Genomic DNA, 18,672 nt, shown 5'->3' on the forward strand with positions numbered 1-18,672 from the left:
GACACATGTTTATCTATTGAAGAGCTTTATTAAACATGAAAAACAAACTGTAAAAAAGGACTGACTATTAACTAGGAAAATCTCAAATATCACTGCAGTAAAAGACTGAACCACACTGGTGATTAACTGAATAAGGTTTGTTAGCAAGCAACCTTACAAAATGTGAAGGAGCAGCTCATTTACATGCCTGTGGCTGGACAGTCGGCTCTGAGGCCTAAATTAATATCTATGTCCTGAAATTATCAAGACAAACGTCAAAAGAAAATGTTCAAATGGGAAAATCACATCATTGGAAAAAGCATTTTACTTTTTGCTCAAGATATAAATTGTATAAGACAATATGAAGTGACACAGGAAAACTTCTGTCAAACTAAATAAACTAATCCTGATTACTTTGACTTTAAATTGTCAAAAAAAAATTGCGTTGACCACTTAGTAAAAAATCCAGGCACCAGTCTAAATGTTTTTACAACTTTACTGATACTAAAGATAAGAAGTAGTTTTAAACACAGTGAACTGACTTGTTGCAACCAAACGAGCTCTTTCTCTAAATGTTGAAGTCAAGACATTACTGATTGACTGTGTGTGCTGTGTGTGTGTGTGTGTGACTGTGGTGCCCAGATCACATTACTTTCTACCTGGTGGAGGAGGGGGAGGTGGAGGAGCAAACTGGAAAGGCGAGTGCCCCATCAGGCCCATCATGGGCTGGGGGGGGTTGAACTGCTGGGCCATCAGAGGCTTGGGAGCCGATGATGCCGTGGGGCTGTCCCCTGAGCCAGTGGCGTTCCTGGAGCTGCTGTACTGGCCACTGCTGCTGCTGCTGCTGCCGTTGTTCTGGTCATACGAGGTGGAGCTGGAGCTGGAGCTGCGTCCTCCGTCCCTGCTGCTGCGATCTCTGTATGAGGAGGAGGAGGAAGAGGAAGAGCGGTCCCCGTCCCGCCCGCTTCCACCGCGACTGTCTCGACTGTAGTTGCTGCTGCCGCGACTTTCCCTGGAGCTGCCGCCGCTTGCAGATCGCATCCTCCGCTCACACTCGTCCTGGTACATCAGGTTGGGATTGTTCGAATTGGAGGTGCCACGGAAACGGAGACGGCCACCTGGAAAGGAGGAGAGAGGACAGAGAAGGTAAAGAGGAGGAATTTATCTCCCTCGAAAAAAGACTTTGACATTGAGTCAATCCTAATCTAATCCAGCAGGATGCGTCGCTCACCTCCGCCTCCTCCTCCACGTCCAGTGTCCACCATCTGCAGCAGTTTGGGATTAATGGCCTGTCGGGCCTCCTCCAGCACCCGGATCAGCTCTCGGGCCTGGCGGATGTTCCCTGGAGTGAAGAAGGTGTAGGCTGTGCCCTTGTTGTTGCTGCGGGCTGTTCGGCCGATGCGATGGATGTAGTCCTCCGATGAGTTGGGATAATCATAATTGATGACAAACTTGACATCTTCCACATCTTGAGGATGGAACAGAGACGGAAGAGATAAAAAGAAAAAACAAGTCAGAACAGAACTGACACTTGCTGAAAACTGAGTCAACCAATTGAGTCGAATCATGAATCTTTAGGTTTAGTGCTTTTGAAAGTGGAAACATTCAGACAGACAATACCTGCAAGACCCCCATCATCCTCTGAAAGCAACACTTACCTGTACAGTCAGCGACTACTTGTCAAATATACAATTAGAAAATGATTTCACTTACCATGCCAATTACAAAACAGAGCTCAGTGGTCTGGTATAATTATATATTGATTATAAGTACTTGCACACGAGTGAACATGTAACATGCAGCCAAAGCTACGGAGGTAAGTGATGCTGAATAATTTAGAATATATTAAGAGAAAGTTTGAGAACCAAGTGGCCCAAAACTGAACAGCTGATTCTTCAGTAAAGGTTTTAAAAGCAGGTGATGAGTAATGGCTCAAGTATCAGAATCTACTGAGAAAGTTCAATTCTTTCTTTGAGGATAAAAACAAATCAGAGTTGTGTTTCTCTTTAAGGTCGACAAAAGTCTCAGGGACGCTGCTGCTTACAGAAGAAGACTTTGTTTTAGAAGCATAATGATTAAGAACGGCGGAGGAGAAGATGGGGAAAGGCACGGTACTTACCCTGGATCAGTGATTTAGTGATTTACAAAGTTACCCCTCTGTCGCCCGACCCATCACCAGTCCTGGGAGGTCTGCAGGGGTAGGTGGAGAACGCACGGGACAAAGCAGTCCTTTCTCCAACCTCCTCCAGGACCCTCCCAAAGCTGGAAACTGTCAGGGCCAGAGCTCCAGCTGTACTGGGCTGTGATGGGGTCCTACTCTAGTCTTTATTTGTACCTCTTGGTGTCCCCAAGCCTTATAGTGACCTGGAGACGATACTGCTGGATATGGATGGAGAGGACTTTACTGAATTTTATTTTAACTTCGGGGAGCTCAAGTCTTTGTCAGAGACTTTCTAGTAGCAGAGTTGCTTTTTGAGGGTTTCTGGTCTTTCATTAGTGTGGCTTGTTCCAAATTCCTCACAGGTAACTTCCAATAGATATAGAGCCCAGCTTTTCGAGGTTAGTAAAAAGAAACTGACACCAAGAAGAAGGCACGAGGAAATGGGATTTGAGAGTGGGCTCGAAAGTGGACATTGTGTCCTGAAGGTATCTGCTCGTCCATATGGAGCAAGTCCTCAAAAGCTGGTGAGTTATTCACAGACATAACCGGGGGTTTAGTTTGAAGTTTACAAAGAGGAAAATTGAAAGAGGGACACATTGTGGATTTCTTATGTCAGAAATGGTAGAAAGAAAATAACAAGAAGGTAGAGAGCACAAGGTTGGAGGTTGAAGGGAAGGGTGGTAGAAAGAGAAGGAGAGGAATGTGAGAAAGAAGGATAACATTTAAGAGACAGATGTGTTGAAAAAGACAGAGAATAACAGCAAAATGAGAAAAAAAGGAGATGACACTTCAGGGGGTAAAGAATCAGAGAGAGAGAGTGAGGGCGAGTGAAAGACAGGATAGACAGGACACACAAGACAGACAGGAAAGAGAGGGAAGTCGATTAAAGGGAGGTGGCTCCTCCAGGCCAGGACTCCTGCCAGCCAGGACCAGACATGACGTCCGCAGAGGGAGAGGCCGGCCAGCACAGCCAGTGGTGGGGGGTGTCAGGGGCTGGCATCAGGGGGCAGTTTAGAGGGGAGCCTCCGGCACAGCCGTCCATGTCCGGCTTTGGCTGCTTTCCACTCTCACTTCCTGGCAGTTGTGCGTTTGTCTTCTGGTAACACACCACTGCATTTCACTTTCACCCAACTTGAGCATCATCTCTTTGGGTGTAATGTCTGCAGGACTCATTTAAGTTAATAAAATTGAAAGAATCTGTGATACTTTATCTATTGAAAACTTGTTGGGTAAATGTGAGTCAATCTAATCAGGAAATGCAGTGGTGTGTCCCGGTGATGATGGCATGGCCGAGGGGAGTCCAGCCTCCACCGCACCCCCGTCTTTGCCCTCTCACCTGACAGCTGCCCCCGACCCTTGGACCAAATTTGGAAGCCCAGCAGCAGCATCCCGCGCTTGACCCCTCCCCCCCGACGCCCAGGGAGCCAGTGTCCTGGAAGGGGGGAGAGTTTTGTTTGTGGGCACTGTTCTAGGTTTTCAGCAGGGATGGCTGTGTCTGGGATTGATTAATCAGGCCGTCTCTCTCCTCAAGTCAGCTTTCGATTTGTCATGCCTAGGTCCGGCTGCAGGCTCCCGAGGGCCTGTGTGCGTCTAGTTTCCGGAAGAGAAACTTGGAAACACAAAATAAACAAAAACAAAATGAAAAGAAAACAAATGAACATAGAATTAGGTTAAAGGTCGATAGCGATCCTGTAAGATGCTACTTCAGGAACCTCGCCCCTTACATCTGCATTCAACATCATTCCTACGCTCAGTGTTCCTCAGAGTTATTCAGTAGAGCACAGTGGATTAAATCTTCACAGGAAATCCTGCTTAAAATATGATTCACCTTTTAGATAAACCCTTTATCTAAGAAGTATTATATGTTCTTTGTGAGAAAAGCAAATCTTTATGTGTTTGTGGTTGAATTTTAAACAGGAACATGTAGTGAAAAGCGTGTAGTCATCATCAAGCGTATTATTCTACACTTTATCTGGTCAAATTAACCGTATCAGTGAATGGTTAGACTGAGGAAGGTGTATGCTTGACTTGAGCACACATGACATACCCAAACCACGTGAGGCCACATCAGTAGCGATGAGGATGGGAGCTTTGCCGCTACGAAACTCTGTAATTAGAAGACAAAGACAAGATGATCGAGAGCAAAGAGACAACTTGAAATCACTGGTGTTCACATGTCGGTGTGTTTGTTGAACCTGTCAACACCCAGTCTCTCTCTGGCTGGCTCTTGTCGCCATGAATACACATCGCTGGCCACCTAGAAAGAAACCAAATGTGGTTTTAACTAACATGAAATCAGCGAGATAAAAACTGCACAAACTAAACTATATGGAACCAAATTAAATCCCTGATGACAGGAGGAGTTAATCTAGTATTAGTCTCAGGAGCTTGTTGTACTCACCCATCACGTCTCATCCTGCGTGTGAGGTCATCACACCTCTTCTTGGTCTCCACAAAAATGATGGTCTTGTTCTCTTTCTCAGCCATGATCTCCTCCATCAGTTGGATCAACCTGAGGGGAAAAGTAGTCACTTAAAAAAGAGACCAGCAACGATAATCAAATTCAAGTTGAACAGGCACAGAAAAGAGAAACAGTGAACAAAAAAAAAGTAAATAGAATTGAGAAAGAAAAAGCCTAAGAAGACAAAGCAGGAAAATCAGTTCTGCTCTGTGACCAGCCTCTTACTTCTGGTCCTTCTCATTCTCCATACAGACATCCACTATCTGAAGGATGTTGTGGTTGGCGCTGAGCTCCAGCGCTCCAACGTTAATCTGGACATAATCTTTCAGGAAGTCCTCTGCCAGCTGGCGAACCTCCTTGGGCCAGGTAGCACTCCACATGAGGGTCTGTCGGTCCGGCTGGCAAAGAGCACATCAAATACACAACAATTCATGACAGATACATTATATTCTAATAAGAATAAGAATATGTATATGTTGCTAAAACACAAGATTAGTGGTATAACATTTTTTTTTCTACAGCCCCATTGCATCTTTACCCGAATCTGATCCACAATTTTGCGGATCTGTGGTTCAAAGCCCATGTCCAGCATGCGGTCAGCTTCATCCAGAACTAGATATGTGCAGCGTCGCAGATTGGTCTTTCCAGCCTCGAGGAAGTCGATCAAACGACCTGGAGTGGCGATGCAGATCTCAACACCTCGGAGAGATAAAGAGGAGAGTTAATTATGTCTCATAAAACTGCGTTTCCATTAATCCAGACATTGGAAATTCCTCACCTCTCTCCAGGTCTCGGATTTGCGGTCCCTTGGGAGCACCCCCATACACACAAGTGGTTTTGATGCGGGATGACTTTCCATAGTCATGTGCCACCTGCTGGACCTGCTGTGCCAGTTCTCTTGTGGGGGCCAGAACCAAACACTACAAAGAACACAACAATCATATGTTTATTGCATTAAACACTAAATTGTTGTGACAAGATGAATTTTAATTGTATTTGGTTTATCTTCACGTACAATGGGCCCATCTCCTCGCTCCAAGTAGGGCTGATGGTTGATGTGCACAATTGCAGGCAGAAGATACTGAAGAGAATAAAGGGGAAGATCTCAGAGGATTTTATTGCTTTTAAGATTCACAAGTAAAGGATATATTCAGATCTGCATCTCACCGACAAGGTCTTCCCAGAGCCAGTCTGAGCAATGCCCACCATGTCTCTCCCACTAAGGGCCAGTGGGAAACCTTGTGCCTGAATGGCTGTGGGCTCCTTGAAGTTCTGCTGCATCAGAACATCCAATACGTACTCTTCATGAAGTGAGGAGGAATAAAACATTTACATGTTTATATAAGCAGCCAGCTGGTGTGATTGTTGTTGTGGTGATGTCATTCACTGCTGCACAGGTCTGCAGATGTACGTGTCAGGTGCTTACGGGGAAAATGTGCCTGTTGGAAGGTGGAGACCGGCTTCGGGCAGCCTGAACCTCGAATGGTGATTTCTTTCTTCCTGCGATACTCCTCAAGATCATACTGAGAGCAAAAGAAAACAAAAAAGGATTACAAAATTGAACATTACACTGGTGTCTCTGTTTAAAGATTGTGTAGTTGCATCAACAGATCAGACTGTGATGCTACCTGGCTCATTCGCTGCACTTCAGGGTGCTCATTGTAGAAGTTCTTCTCAAATTTGGGAAGCGCCTCCAGGTCCCACCTCTTCTTTCGTAAACGGTCCCCGGGGTTCCCAAACTTCTTCCCCTCCGGTGGACCACCTCTGCTGGACCCGAAACGAGGGCTGCTGCGTGAATAACAAAAATTGTGTGGGATGGTTTTAGGACCACTTCCTTGTTACATCTGTTGTATCGCGTTTACATTCACTCACAGTTTGTACTGAGATTCCTGAATTTACTTGAATGCCCAAGAAAATAAGGCTATTACTGCAATTTGAACTCTGTCATTGTTATTAATACCATTGTTAAATATGTGTCTTTCTGTACTTTCAACACATATTGTTTTATTGTCGTGAAGCACTTTTTGTTGACAAGTGCTATACATGTTAAGTTCTCATTGTAGTTAGCTAATTAATAACTCATATTATTACATTAATGTTATAAATATGAAGTTATGGTAATATTAAAAAGTACCTATTGGCTTTTCCTTGATTACAATATTGAATAATTCAACATTAATGATAACAAACGCATAAAAACAGTTCATATTGACAACGTCTTAGCCATTAGCCGTTAGCATTAGCTCCCATGCTAAGTGGCTGTGGTTCTTACCCCCTGTCACGGCCGCGGTCTCGGTCTCTGTCGCCGTTCGAGCCTCTCATTCTGCGGACACACGGACAAGCTCCTCTCCGCAGTGACTGACCAACAACCGGAGCTTTTATTAATCTTAATGAGTTGAATTAGGAGCGTTTCGTCTCGTGAGGCCTAGCTTGAGCAGGACGAGCTAACGTCACCCGATGCGCAGTAAACTCGGAGCGAAACAAGACAAGCTGTCGCTTGATCTCAGGCTGGTTGAAAAGTTAAATGTCACGTTGAGATTAATATTTCAATTTTGAAATATAAAAACTTCAGCTGAATTAACTGACAAAGCCACAATAAGAAGCTACAGGCTGAGATGCTAAGTTGTTGTTGTTAGCCTGTTAGCCGGTACAGCAAGCCGCTCTGATTGGCTCACTGCTGGAAGGCCACGCCCCTAAGTATGACTGACGCCATCCTATCATTTAATATTCATATTATTAAGTGTTGCAGCTATTGTACTGTGCTAGTATTTATTTATTAAGTATTTACCAATTTGTGGGGGGAAATTTATCCAGTGCAGATATTCTCAATTGTACTTTTAGCTAAAATTGCATTAAATTTGCTCATTACACAGGGAAATATACTCTGTTACTTTTCACAGGATTGTTGTAATTAAATATACTAATACATAAGAAGCATTTCATTTACGGTTGTCCAATTCAATTAACGTGTTTATGTGTGATATATCCCATATGGTCAATATAAACTTCCAAACTCAAACCGTCAGCTCAGATACCAAACAAAAACAAAGTAGGTGAATAACTTCAGTGCTTCAAAGTAACTGAATCTATAAATAAAAGAATATATGATATTATAATATCATAAAAACATTTCACATTGTTGTGTCATTGATGTTTACATTGGTGCCAAGAAGCAAACTCTCAATAACAAAACCAAGGCAGGAATGTCTTGTTTCCATTTGTCTTTTATTTCCTTGTCAACACCAACAGAAAGCGATAGAGCATCAAAACACAAGAAAACTTTACCAATATACAAATGAAAAAGTACATAACAGAGATAAAACAGAATATATGAAAAACTTAGAATACCAAAACACAAAAATTTGAAAACAAAGCACTATACCAGGCAATGTCATCTCAGACATCATGAATGTTTCGCAGTGCCTAGTGTAAACTATATTTACAACATTCTTTCCATTCTGGAATAAAACTCCTGGTTTAATATATTCAGCTTTTTACATCCAGCTTTAAAATCACAGAGTATCAAAACTATCATCTGATAGTGTTTTGAATAAAGACGCTTGAGTTGGACAAACTTTGCCCCTAGAGGTTACAGCATAAGGCAGTGAATTTCACTTTTTTCAATACCATTAAGTTAATGTTAAGTAAATAGAATAAACTGACGTCGTCTTTAACTGAAGGCTCAGCGAAAAAAGTAAATGCATTAATTACTGAGTATAGGAGGAGTTTGGAATTTATGGCTTAGCAGTCACAGCCAGACCCCCACTGGTGTTGGGTTCCACAATTTTATTATATTTCCATTTTAATCGAATACAACTTTCTCCAAACTAAATGATTGTGCACCGTTGAGGATGAGCATGGCTGTTAGTTTTTTAATCTGACTACATTCATTACTCATGAGGACTGTGTTGTACTGTGTGTTTACCTGCAGTCACTAGGATCTGTTTGGATTCTGCTTTCAACATAAACAAAAAACGCCAACATACGATACGTCACCATTACGCCTGTTACCTTTTACACCAGTGTCCTGACAACAAGGAGTCTCGCTCACAAACAGCCTTACAAAACACCAGTCACTGCTAAAACACGTTAAACATCAGCTGATAACAGCACGAACCATCAATTCAAATACAGTTTCTATTGTCTTTAAGAAAAAGACAGGAACAAAACAAATGACTGTTCATATTCTCTTTTCCCAAAAGAAAAATAAACTAAAGAATGTCACAAAATTCAATCATTTTGCTTTTTCAAACTTTTAATGCCCATATGTTCCCATTTTAAACGTGAGTTCGATCAGATTTACGTGTCCTGATCTGTCTGTTGTGACCAGTGTCTTGACTCACTTCCTGCTGCTATATCAGGGATGCCATTAAAAGCAGTACCAGTAGAGGCAGGACTGATCTGCACGGCCTCTAATGCCATTAATTAGGGAATATAATCCACAGCACTTCACAGCTGGGCGGGCTCTGTAGTGTTGCTTCTCCAGTAATCTGTAATCTGTGTGGGTGTTGCCCTTCCGCCAGTCCCTATGCCCACGCTCAAATCTCTGCCACAGCTGTTCACTCCGTGCTCCACACACAATAACACTGAGCAAGGAGCTCACACTGGGCCGACAGCCGCAGTCACACTAAAACCATTTAGCTTGTGCATGTGAACCCACAGCAAATCCAGACATACACAATGTATATATACACACACAACCGTTTTCCCATCGCACTCATCTTTAAATGAGTTCTACCTTCAAGGTCATACAGCATTAAATAAAAAAATATTTTGCGTTTCAATTGCTTTATATATTAAAACGAAGCACTGCAATTCCAAGGCTCCTTTGTTATCTTGACTATAAATCAATTCTGAATCCTAAGAGAGTGCGTCTCAGTGGCTGAAGTGCAGGGGGCTGGCTGCTCCCCCTATTTGGCAATGTTTCGGTAAGAGGCAGAGTTGGCAGAGGGGTGAGGAGGAGTATGGTTTAAGAAACAGTAAAAAAACTAAAGAAAGGAGGAGGCCGAGTGTGTCAGAGAAGGATGGCACTTTGTCTCGCAGACACTTTATATTGACATCTAAAGTCTTAAGTGTAGCATAAGCAGGTATTGTTAATTGCACTAATCCATAATCAGCAGATTACTGGAGATACTGTATGTCTATCAGTTTTGGCCTATATAAATTAACACAAATTCCCCACCTCTCTCCTCCTTTACTTTATAACGACACTCTTCTTCCTTCAAACTCCCTTTCTCCCCTTGGTTCCTCTTATTCCTTGTGAAACACCCTTTCCCCTCCTGCGGTCTGCTAATCACACCTCTAACATGAATCTGATCTTTCATTTCTCTCCAAAGGTGATAAAGAAAAGACAAATACCAGAATCGAATCTTCCACATTCAGGCTGAAACAAAAGATCAGACCAGTCTCTAGCACCTTCTAACAATTCAACAGGGGCTTCGGGAGTATCATGACTTTCTGAATGTGTGTGTTTGAGCTTTAGAACTCGTCATCTGAGCTGAGCAGCAGGGTCTTTTCATTATCCCCCCGGGTGCTGAGGTTACTGTGGCTGCGGGAGAGGGCTGGCCCCCCACCTCGCTCCAGCGTGGACTGCTGGGTGTACTGTTGATAAGCTGGAGAGAAGTTGTGGATGGCGTCCTGGACCATGTCGCCTGGATTCATGGTCTCCTTCAGGCTGCTGGAGATGCTCTTCATTGGGGCACAGCGACCTGGAAGGGGGGGGGGGGGGTGAAATATTAATAAAGAGACATGAAGCAGTACGGAAGGTGAGTGAGGGATGAAATGACAGAAACCGTTTTCGTCAAATTGTCAAGTGAAATTTCAGAATAAATATTTGAAGTGTGAAACTGCTTCTGCAAAATTTAAATCAGAAGGATGGAGGCAATGAATCTGTTATACATGAATTATACAATAAAGCAAACAGGGACTTTACTTTTTTACAAGAGAGTGGGGAACACACAAAACACAAAATTATGCCAGAAGAAACAAGAAGGTAAAACGTTCATAGCCTGATTTCACTGACAACAAATGAACATAAGGAAACAAGACAATAAAGAACAACACCAATGAGTCTAGAGGCATCAACTGAATTCATGATGAACACACCAATCACATTGAAATAATGGATATTTAAGCACAATGAAAACACAACAATAAAAAGCACTGGAACAAACAAAACTGCAGATACAGACGAAAGGCAGCTGACATCAGACCTACCGTACTGTCCATAGATAGGAAATGAGCCTGTCAGTGCAGCACAGTGAAGGAGAAGAGAGGAGAAAAGAGAACAGGGGCAGACGAGGAAGACAAGAATGAAGAAATAGAAAAACAGAGTAGAAGAAAAGAGGAGGACTAAATATTTAGATAGAAATCAAAGTGCAAAGAGTGAGGTCACTTCTGAAAGACTGTAGAAATCAGATAGTATTAAGAGTCCTGTTAATTCATATTATATTGAATATTAAAATAAAAACACTAATAATTAAACTGTTGTCATTATTTACCCAGTTAAATTTAGTTAAAACCTCCCAAACACACACACACACACACACACACAAACACACTGCTTTTACCGTATGAGTCCAGTCTTTTATCCATATAGACTTTGTAAGTGAAGGCATGGCGCAGAGCCACAGCAGCAAAGAACATCTCGATACAGATGATGAAGTTCTGGTAACCAGCAGCCACCGTTCCTTCGCCCACTGAGAAGTCGGCAGAGTCGATCTGAGGGATGGCGCCGCACTTCTCCAGGATGGCCAGCAGCATCCCTAACTCAGACAAAGAGGATTGGAGTTATGGCAATGCAGCATCATAAGATTCATCAAATGATTCACAGCACAAAACACGACAAATTAAAAGTGAAATTGCAGCAGCAGTGTATGTTTGTGTGTGTGTGTGTGTGTGTGTGTGTGTGTGTGTGTGTGTGTGTGTGTGTGTGTTTTCTCACCTTGCCAAAAGGAAAGAAAGATGACAGACTTGACCATGAAGAACTTGAGCACCGGGTTGTAAGGGACAAGAAGTTCACGTGTGGCAAAGTAGAAGAGGAAGAGAGCGTAGAGCGACAGGCTGACGGAGATGTTGTAGATGATGGTCACATACAGGTAGCCGCTAGCCACACTGGAGGAGAGAGGGATTCCATTTTAAATAAATCAGCACAGTTAAGAAGAGACTCAGTCATAACTTGAGCTTAAGCATAACTTTAGCTAAGTTTCAGTGGAGACATACTTGAAGTCTCCATCTTTGTATTTCCCAAAGGCTTGAAGAATGACAGTGATGACTGCCACCAGGGGTTTCACCACACAGAACTGGAGAGTGGCCTGAGGACAATTGAGAGGGAATGAAGACATCAGGAGGAAGACGGGGTCAGAACAAGTCAGCAGGGATACAAAACTCCATCTAAAGCTTCTGACAACATCCAGTTTTCACTCAAAGATCTATGTTAACGATGTATTTGCAATGTGAAGGTTATGAGCCATGATGGTGTTTGGTACCTGTTTGCAAAACCTGAGGAAACCGATGGAGTAGGTCTTTCCCCACAGACAACAGGTCCCATACATACAACTCGACCTAGAGGGAAATACACAGGTTAAACAGGTCAGAAGAGAGGAGAACAATCATAGGAAGAGGAGGACTAGAAAAGAAAAAGGAAAAGAAGAGGGAGGAGAAGAACAAGAATAACATGAAGAAGCAGAGCAAGAAGAAGGAGAAGAAGAAGAGGAATATAAAGACAAAAGAGGAAAAGGAGGAGGAGGAAGAAGAGCAAACAAGACTTACTCAATAGGTTTCCCTCTGATCTCAGCCATGATGGCACTCTCTCCTCCCAGATACTCATAACACAGACTCAGGAAGTTGTAGATGACAAAGGCTGCAGGGTCACACATAGAAAAGAATGTGTTTAAGGTGATGACAACATGGGATACTGGTGTCGAGTGTGAAAAAGGAAAGTTGTGATTTGCTGATTCTGGCTCAGAACAGCTGACTCGCCATTTCAATGCATACAGGTGAGTCATACCCATCAACATTCTGGGAAATGACCGGGTTGTGGTTGTGAAGGAGGAATAAGCCTGAGCACATAATGATGAGGTACGGTTCTCCACTGCTGAGAGCAGAGTGGAGCAGTGTGATCACAGACGGGATCATGAGAGCTCGAGGTCACGCTGCCACACCAGAGTGTCACACAATACGAGAGACCCATCTTCACACTACCAATAAGGTCTTACACAGGTGGACTACACATTAAACCAGGGCTTTAATGTTCCCTTCATGTATTGCGTTAGATTACTACAATTAATGAAGAGTCACACAAAGCATCACATGTGAATACGATTTAGATCTTTATCAGGATCATGGGCCTAAATGTGAAGCTTCAACAGGTGTGTCCCTAATCCCACTCTGTTTTATCCACAGGTGAGATCTCATATGTAATCATCCTAATAAATGTGGCCAGCTACACCGATGGCTTTAATATGACACCTGACACGCCAATGGGAACAACACATTTTTCAGGTGGAGTAGTGTGCACTTTAATCTGCTGACTGTTTTTACAGCATCCAAGAGCAAATTAAAACCAAACTTGAACAAACATCAGCGTGATAAGAACTACCTAAAATTAATTTTGTGAAAAATTGAATTTGACATGTACTTTGATTTAATATTTTGGTCCATGTCCCATCCACTAACATGGGAAAGATGGGGTTTATGACCAGTACTGCTGCCCCAGGTGTTCCCAGTCTCAGGATCACCCACTGGCAGCAGCTCCCAGTGCCCCGGCTCTCGTTACTGTTCAAAGTGGCTGAGTTTAAGAGGTAAGCCTCTTATTCCAGCACACTGACAATCTGAGCCAGAACAGCACAGTGCCGGCTTTGTTCATGCTGCATTATTACAAACACTGCATTTGCTTTATCTTAAAATTCTTTATAAGACTAACAGTTCAAATCCAAAATGTGTTTATTTCAAAAAGCAGCTTATCATATTTTAGTAAAATGAGGCAGATTCACTTCCAGTTGCACTTCAGCACCAAATACACGTAGAAGCAGTTATAAAGCTCATTTGACGAGTTTTTAATAAAATTAACATTAATCTTACAGTAGCATGTTTTGGCATCATATTTAACTGCTAGTTTTATTCTCAGCATGAAAATCCGGGGACAGTATTTGCATTAAATGCTTGTGGCTTAAAGAACAAGGTTGTGGTTTATCTTGAGATGCTTTAAAAAAAAAAAAAAAAATCTTCTCATGGCTTTGCTCGTTTTCATATAGTTGCTAGGAAACTGGTCTCCCCCTCCCCTGTAGTCCCAACAGACCAGGGAGACATGAGAACAAAGATGGCAACCTTTGTAAATGAAGACACTGCAAAGGCCGTCTGCCACTGGGGTATCACAACACATAAATTCTCACACCATTATTTCTACTGGGAATCGAGTTACACACACTGGAGCACACTCTTTACACTGTGGTGAATATTCGCCTGTAGTGTGCATGGAATATATGTCAGAGTGAAATCCAGCCTGCAGCAGAAAAGGTGCCTGGGACAGTTGATTGCATTTCACTTCTCTGTCCACTAACCTTCATAGCAGTCTCGCACCGTGTCAAAGTAAACGTAGTACTCCTCATTGGTGAAGAACAGGAGGCTGAGCCAGGAGTCAAAGGCGTAGATGGGGACTATGAACAGGATCCTCACGATGTGCCTCTGCTCATTTGGAGAGCTGTAGTAACGTAGGTGCATGTAGATCTAAAGAAGAACAGACAATCAAAATGAGATCCATCAAAATGAGTGATCAGAAATATGAGAACCTTGTGCAAAAAAAGTCACAGATTTCGTGCCAAATGAGTCTGAAAGTGATGCACATCATGACAACATCAAACTGGAGTTTTCATTCGACTTCTAACTTGTCTACAACACCAGTCTTCTTTCTGCTGCTGCATAATTCTGCTGACAATCAAACAACCAACACACAGGCAGGTGTGAAAACAACCAACTGGTACCTCATGAAACCTGTCTGTGTGTTATCAACAATGCAGCCAGTATAAAGGGCCCGAGTTGAATACTGGAGCAGTGGTGTGTTTGCAGGGTGTGTTGTGTGTGTGTGCGCACCGACAATGGGGTTGTCACAGGTAATGGATACTGGGCTTTTGTCACAGAGCAGCAGACAGCAGGAGGAACAGGGAGGGCCTTGTCAGCAGCACCTCTGTCGGCGCTCTCCGGCTCCTTTCCACTTACACAATGCCCAACCTATCACCTTTCCTGGTCTGTAAACAGACACACACCTGGGCTAAAATAACAAAGAGTTGGGGACAACACACCAAGCCAGGTAATGCACTTTGCTCATAGGGCTTGTTGCTATAGTGACCCTCGCCCCCCCCCCCCCGCTCTCTGACGAGGTCCTCGTGAAGCCAGAGGCACCTGTTGCCAGAGGGACAGCCGGCTCCTCTATGCATGTGAAGGGCATCAGCAGACAATGGGCGACAAACCATTAGCACGAGCATCAAAAAATCCACTGTAACATGGAGGCTGACAATGTGACACACAGGAGGCGAACAGCCCTGATCCTCTGTGCTGCAACACTAACACACTGATGGTTTTCAACACGGAGGCTTATGACACATTACTACCCAGACAAGCAGCTCACTGAGGTCTTGCTCCTCTATGTGTGTTTCAGGGGCATCAACGATTTCAGTCAATCAAATTTGACATCAAAAAAATGAAGAAGAGGGACGAAGAAAAACAAGGTGAGCAGTGCGTGGATGTGAAGAACCCATGTGGAAGAATTAGGTTTTCTACTCCAGCTTAACCCGTTTGCCTGAAGGCTGGCAGCAGGGCAACAACACAGATGCAGCCTCAGCCTCATTTAGACATTGGTATTAAGTCTTACCCAGAGTGACACATGACCGAGCACACAGGGCTTTAGCATCTTGCTTCTAGATACTTAAAACTGTTCAGACTGATGGTGCAGAGTGAATAAAACACATTCTCATTCATTATATTACGACCACAACAAGTTGTCCCATGACACAGGGCTAGAGAAAACAATCTCTAAGTGTGCTATTCTAGCCTCCTACCTCCAAGTTCATCACCTTCAAAAGTACAAGTACGAAAAACTGAATCCTTGAAGTTAGAACTTAAGTTTCAACCCTCCGACCATTGGACCACCTGCATCCTCTTACCTGGTGACATGTGATGAGAAGAGCCGTCCAAACAAAAAAGCCTGATACAGTTTGGGCAGCGGCAGTCATGAGGAAAAACGTCTGTTCTGGTGTGACGACTGGGGCCACTGGTACCAAAGTGGAGTTGGATCCTTGTGGGGCCACAGTGGCCGGCGACCCCGGGGCGAGGCCGACGGGAGACTCATTCCCCAACCTCTCGGACAGGGGTATCTCCCTCTGCCAGAGCTGACTCATCTGTATGGAGAGAGGATGAAGATGCAGATTGGTTTAAAGCCTGGATGACAATCACCACAGGCCTGAGCAGTCAAAGACCTAAATCTCTATCTAACATCCACTGATTTCAGAATGAGAAAACAAAACAGACACAGTGCACAGCTTTACAGTGTAAAAGAGATTGTGTGGACAAACAGATAAAGTGAGTTTAAAACAGAGGGAAGTGAAAAGAGGAGTCATAAGGCAGGTGGGTGGGGAGAGGCTTATAAAGAATGAAAATAAAATCAAAAACATGCCAGCACTTGTCGGGGGCAGAATCACTCAAACACAGCAAATCATTGTGACGGCAATGAGCTGAGCGCTGCTGACCCAATTCCTCCTCAGTTCTTTCTCTCTGATATATACTGAGGGATGAAAGACGTGCAGTGTAGCTGAAGAACGCTCTAAACACAAACATGTACATTTCCACAAATCAGCTCAGTGCATGAGAGCTCTGCATAAGCTGTAGATCGGAAAGATGTGAGACACTGTGAGACTTTAAGTATCATATCTATGCTCTTTTCTCAACATTAATTATCATAAAAGAAACTGTTCAGTTGTGGATAAACCAGTGAGTTGTCTTCAGCACAGTTACACTGACAATCCTAATATGTTCACTGCATTTATGCCACGTCAGCAGAAGGGGGAAGATATCACACCCACTGAAAAACCATGAATTATCAACAATGATCGATAAGAAGAGTAAAGACAAGTGGGGGTGGAACACACAGTTACTCAGCACAGATTTGCAAACATAAGGAAATGAAGAAAAGATTCTCCATGTGCCCCCCCCCCCCATCAAATCACTGCAGATCTCTTGAGTGCTGTCATCTCTCTGACTGCGTCACCATCGAGGTGTGGATTCCAGGAAGACGATAATCGAATCAGTCACAGTGAAAACTAATTTCAAGAGGACTTTTCAAGCTCCCCAGTGCACCGGATAAATATAAGCTGGTGCACCGTGTGATCATGGATGACTCATATGGCTCAACCAAGGCCGAGATCACTAGTTAGGAACACATCAGCATGTCACCAAGGAAATGTGTTTAGGGCCGTTCGAACTCAGCTTTCTAAATAAATCTGCCTTTAAGAACGAAACACCAGGAAGTCGGAGCTGGTGATGAGGCCGGAAGATAATTATAGAGATAAAGTGTCCATATCAGTAAATATTGACAATTATCAATATTCATATCAGATTATTATTTCTCGAACATGTAAAGAAAGATTTTTGTTCATCTGTGAATGTTGTGGTTTTTAAACTCTTCTTTATGGGCAGAGAATGAAAACCAAAGCATTTAACACATTTGAGGTGGATCTATTATATGTCAAACCTCCTCACTGTGCTGATGGATATATATTATATGAACATATTGGACATTTTAATTGCTATTAGTGAAAATTATACTGAAACAATAATCAATATAGTTGTATTGCTTTGCCCTATAGCTAGAATATGAATTGACTATTTTACCACATTCTTAAATAGTGCAATTAAGGGGTATAGAATATAGATATTCCCCTTTTCATATGTAATACAAATAAAACACTTAGTGAATCATCTTACAAAATGCTTTGTAATGCAGCAGTTTTAATTTACAAGCATTTTAATGTGATCAACAACACCTGGACTATTCAACTTTTTGCAAATAGACAGTTCTGCCAACCATGAAGTTAGACATTAACACAAGTTAGTGAGTGAGTGGCACAGAGGTGAGGCCTGTGTGTTCAAACAAGCACCAGGTTGCACGGACACACAAACACACACACATAAAGCTCATGCATCCCTCAGGGCCTCACACAATAGACAACTCATCAGTCCTGTGGACAGGTTTCAAAACATGCTTTGTACTTCGACCTCAATCGAACCAGCTCTTTGTGAGAGCCCATCATAAGTGCAAGGGGGGGGGGGGGGGGGGAGTATACAGTAAAGCATCAGTGAATTGAGGTCGTGTTCAACCAGAGACCACAACACACTTACACTGAGCTAAGTGAAGCTACAACAAACCCCCAATAGGAGAGAGGAGGGGGGGCTTTCAACCTTTAGAACAGTGCACATCAGGCAGTGCTGCGTTTTAAACAGAGGGTGACACCATGTTTACTGGGAATTCAGCATGGAGGATATCTAAACCAGTTCCTCAGTGATGGTGCATCACTCACCTCTGCAGTTGTTAGATCTGCGCTGGGATCAGTCCAAGCATCGATTTAGCTCATCATCATCATCCAGTCGACTGTAAAAACCTTTCCAGGAGCAGCTCAGAGAAGTAAACGAGTTTTACACTTCAGACGACATCCAGGATCTCATCTGCCCCGCACCTCGGTGTCTGAAGCCCGGGGAACCTGCCTCCTCTACCCCCACAGAGCAGCTGGGTGTCTGCAGCTGAGCTAGCTAACCCTGAGCTAGCCCCGTTAGCCTGGCGCTAGCTTCCCTGCGTGGTTTAAAATAAAAAGTGGAAATAAAAACCCGGATCGTTCAAGTAGCAACACTCCCCGCAGATAGACCGATACACTCCACCCGAGGAACCCCGTGTAATCTGTTCCCTTCCCGGCCACAGCTACCGAGCAGACACCGTTACTTCCTCCACATCCGCAGCGGCTGCCAGCCAATACTCGGCTCCCGGCGCATGCGCAGTGCCGCGGCTGTGATTTCCCAGGGTCGTGAT

At 43.5% G+C, this 18,672-nt stretch overlaps 2 protein-coding genes across 3 annotated transcripts; both read right to left on the minus strand.

The window, feature by feature from the left end:
• Positions 1–8: 8 nt before the first annotated feature.
• LOC133970810 (probable ATP-dependent RNA helicase DDX17) lies at positions 9–7,264 on the minus strand. The gene is made up of 13 exons (XM_062407868.1): positions 6,874–7,264; positions 6,230–6,386; positions 6,028–6,124; positions 5,769–5,902; positions 5,617–5,682; positions 5,380–5,521; positions 5,140–5,300; positions 4,827–4,999; positions 4,542–4,652; positions 4,336–4,397; positions 4,188–4,247; positions 1,211–1,447; positions 9–1,097 (listed from the first exon to the last, which is right to left on the minus strand). The coding sequence occupies exons 1-13, from the start codon at positions 6,921–6,923 to the stop codon at positions 628–630; spliced, it is 1,920 nt and encodes a 639-aa protein (XP_062263852.1). The 5' UTR covers positions 6,924–7,264; the 3' UTR covers positions 9–627.
• A 543-nt stretch (positions 7,265–7,807) lies between these two features.
• Positions 7,808–18,630, minus strand: LOC133970742 (transmembrane protein 184B-like). 2 transcript variants are annotated; one of them, XM_062407784.1, is made up of 10 exons: positions 18,170–18,630; positions 15,761–15,994; positions 14,162–14,327; positions 12,372–12,462; positions 12,089–12,164; positions 11,823–11,914; positions 11,545–11,714; positions 11,171–11,365; positions 10,818–10,844; positions 7,808–10,309 (listed from the first exon to the last, which is right to left on the minus strand). In XM_062407784.1, exons 2-10 carry the CDS (start codon positions 15,992–15,994, stop codon positions 10,080–10,082), a joined length of 1,281 nt encoding a protein of 426 aa, XP_062263768.1. In that variant the 5' UTR covers positions 18,170–18,630; the 3' UTR covers positions 7,808–10,079. The 2 variants fall into 2 exon arrangements, with proteins under 2 accessions (XP_062263768.1, XP_062263769.1); XM_062407785.1 differs by lacking the exon at positions 10,818–10,844 and having other exon boundaries at positions 18,170–18,628.
• Between the last annotated feature and the right edge of the window lie 42 nt (positions 18,631–18,672).

The sequence above is a fragment of the Platichthys flesus genome, chromosome 16 (assembly GCF_949316205.1).
Source record: "Platichthys flesus chromosome 16, fPlaFle2.1, whole genome shotgun sequence".
In the NCBI taxonomy this organism is placed as follows: Eukaryota; Metazoa; Chordata; class Actinopteri; order Pleuronectiformes; family Pleuronectidae; genus Platichthys; species Platichthys flesus.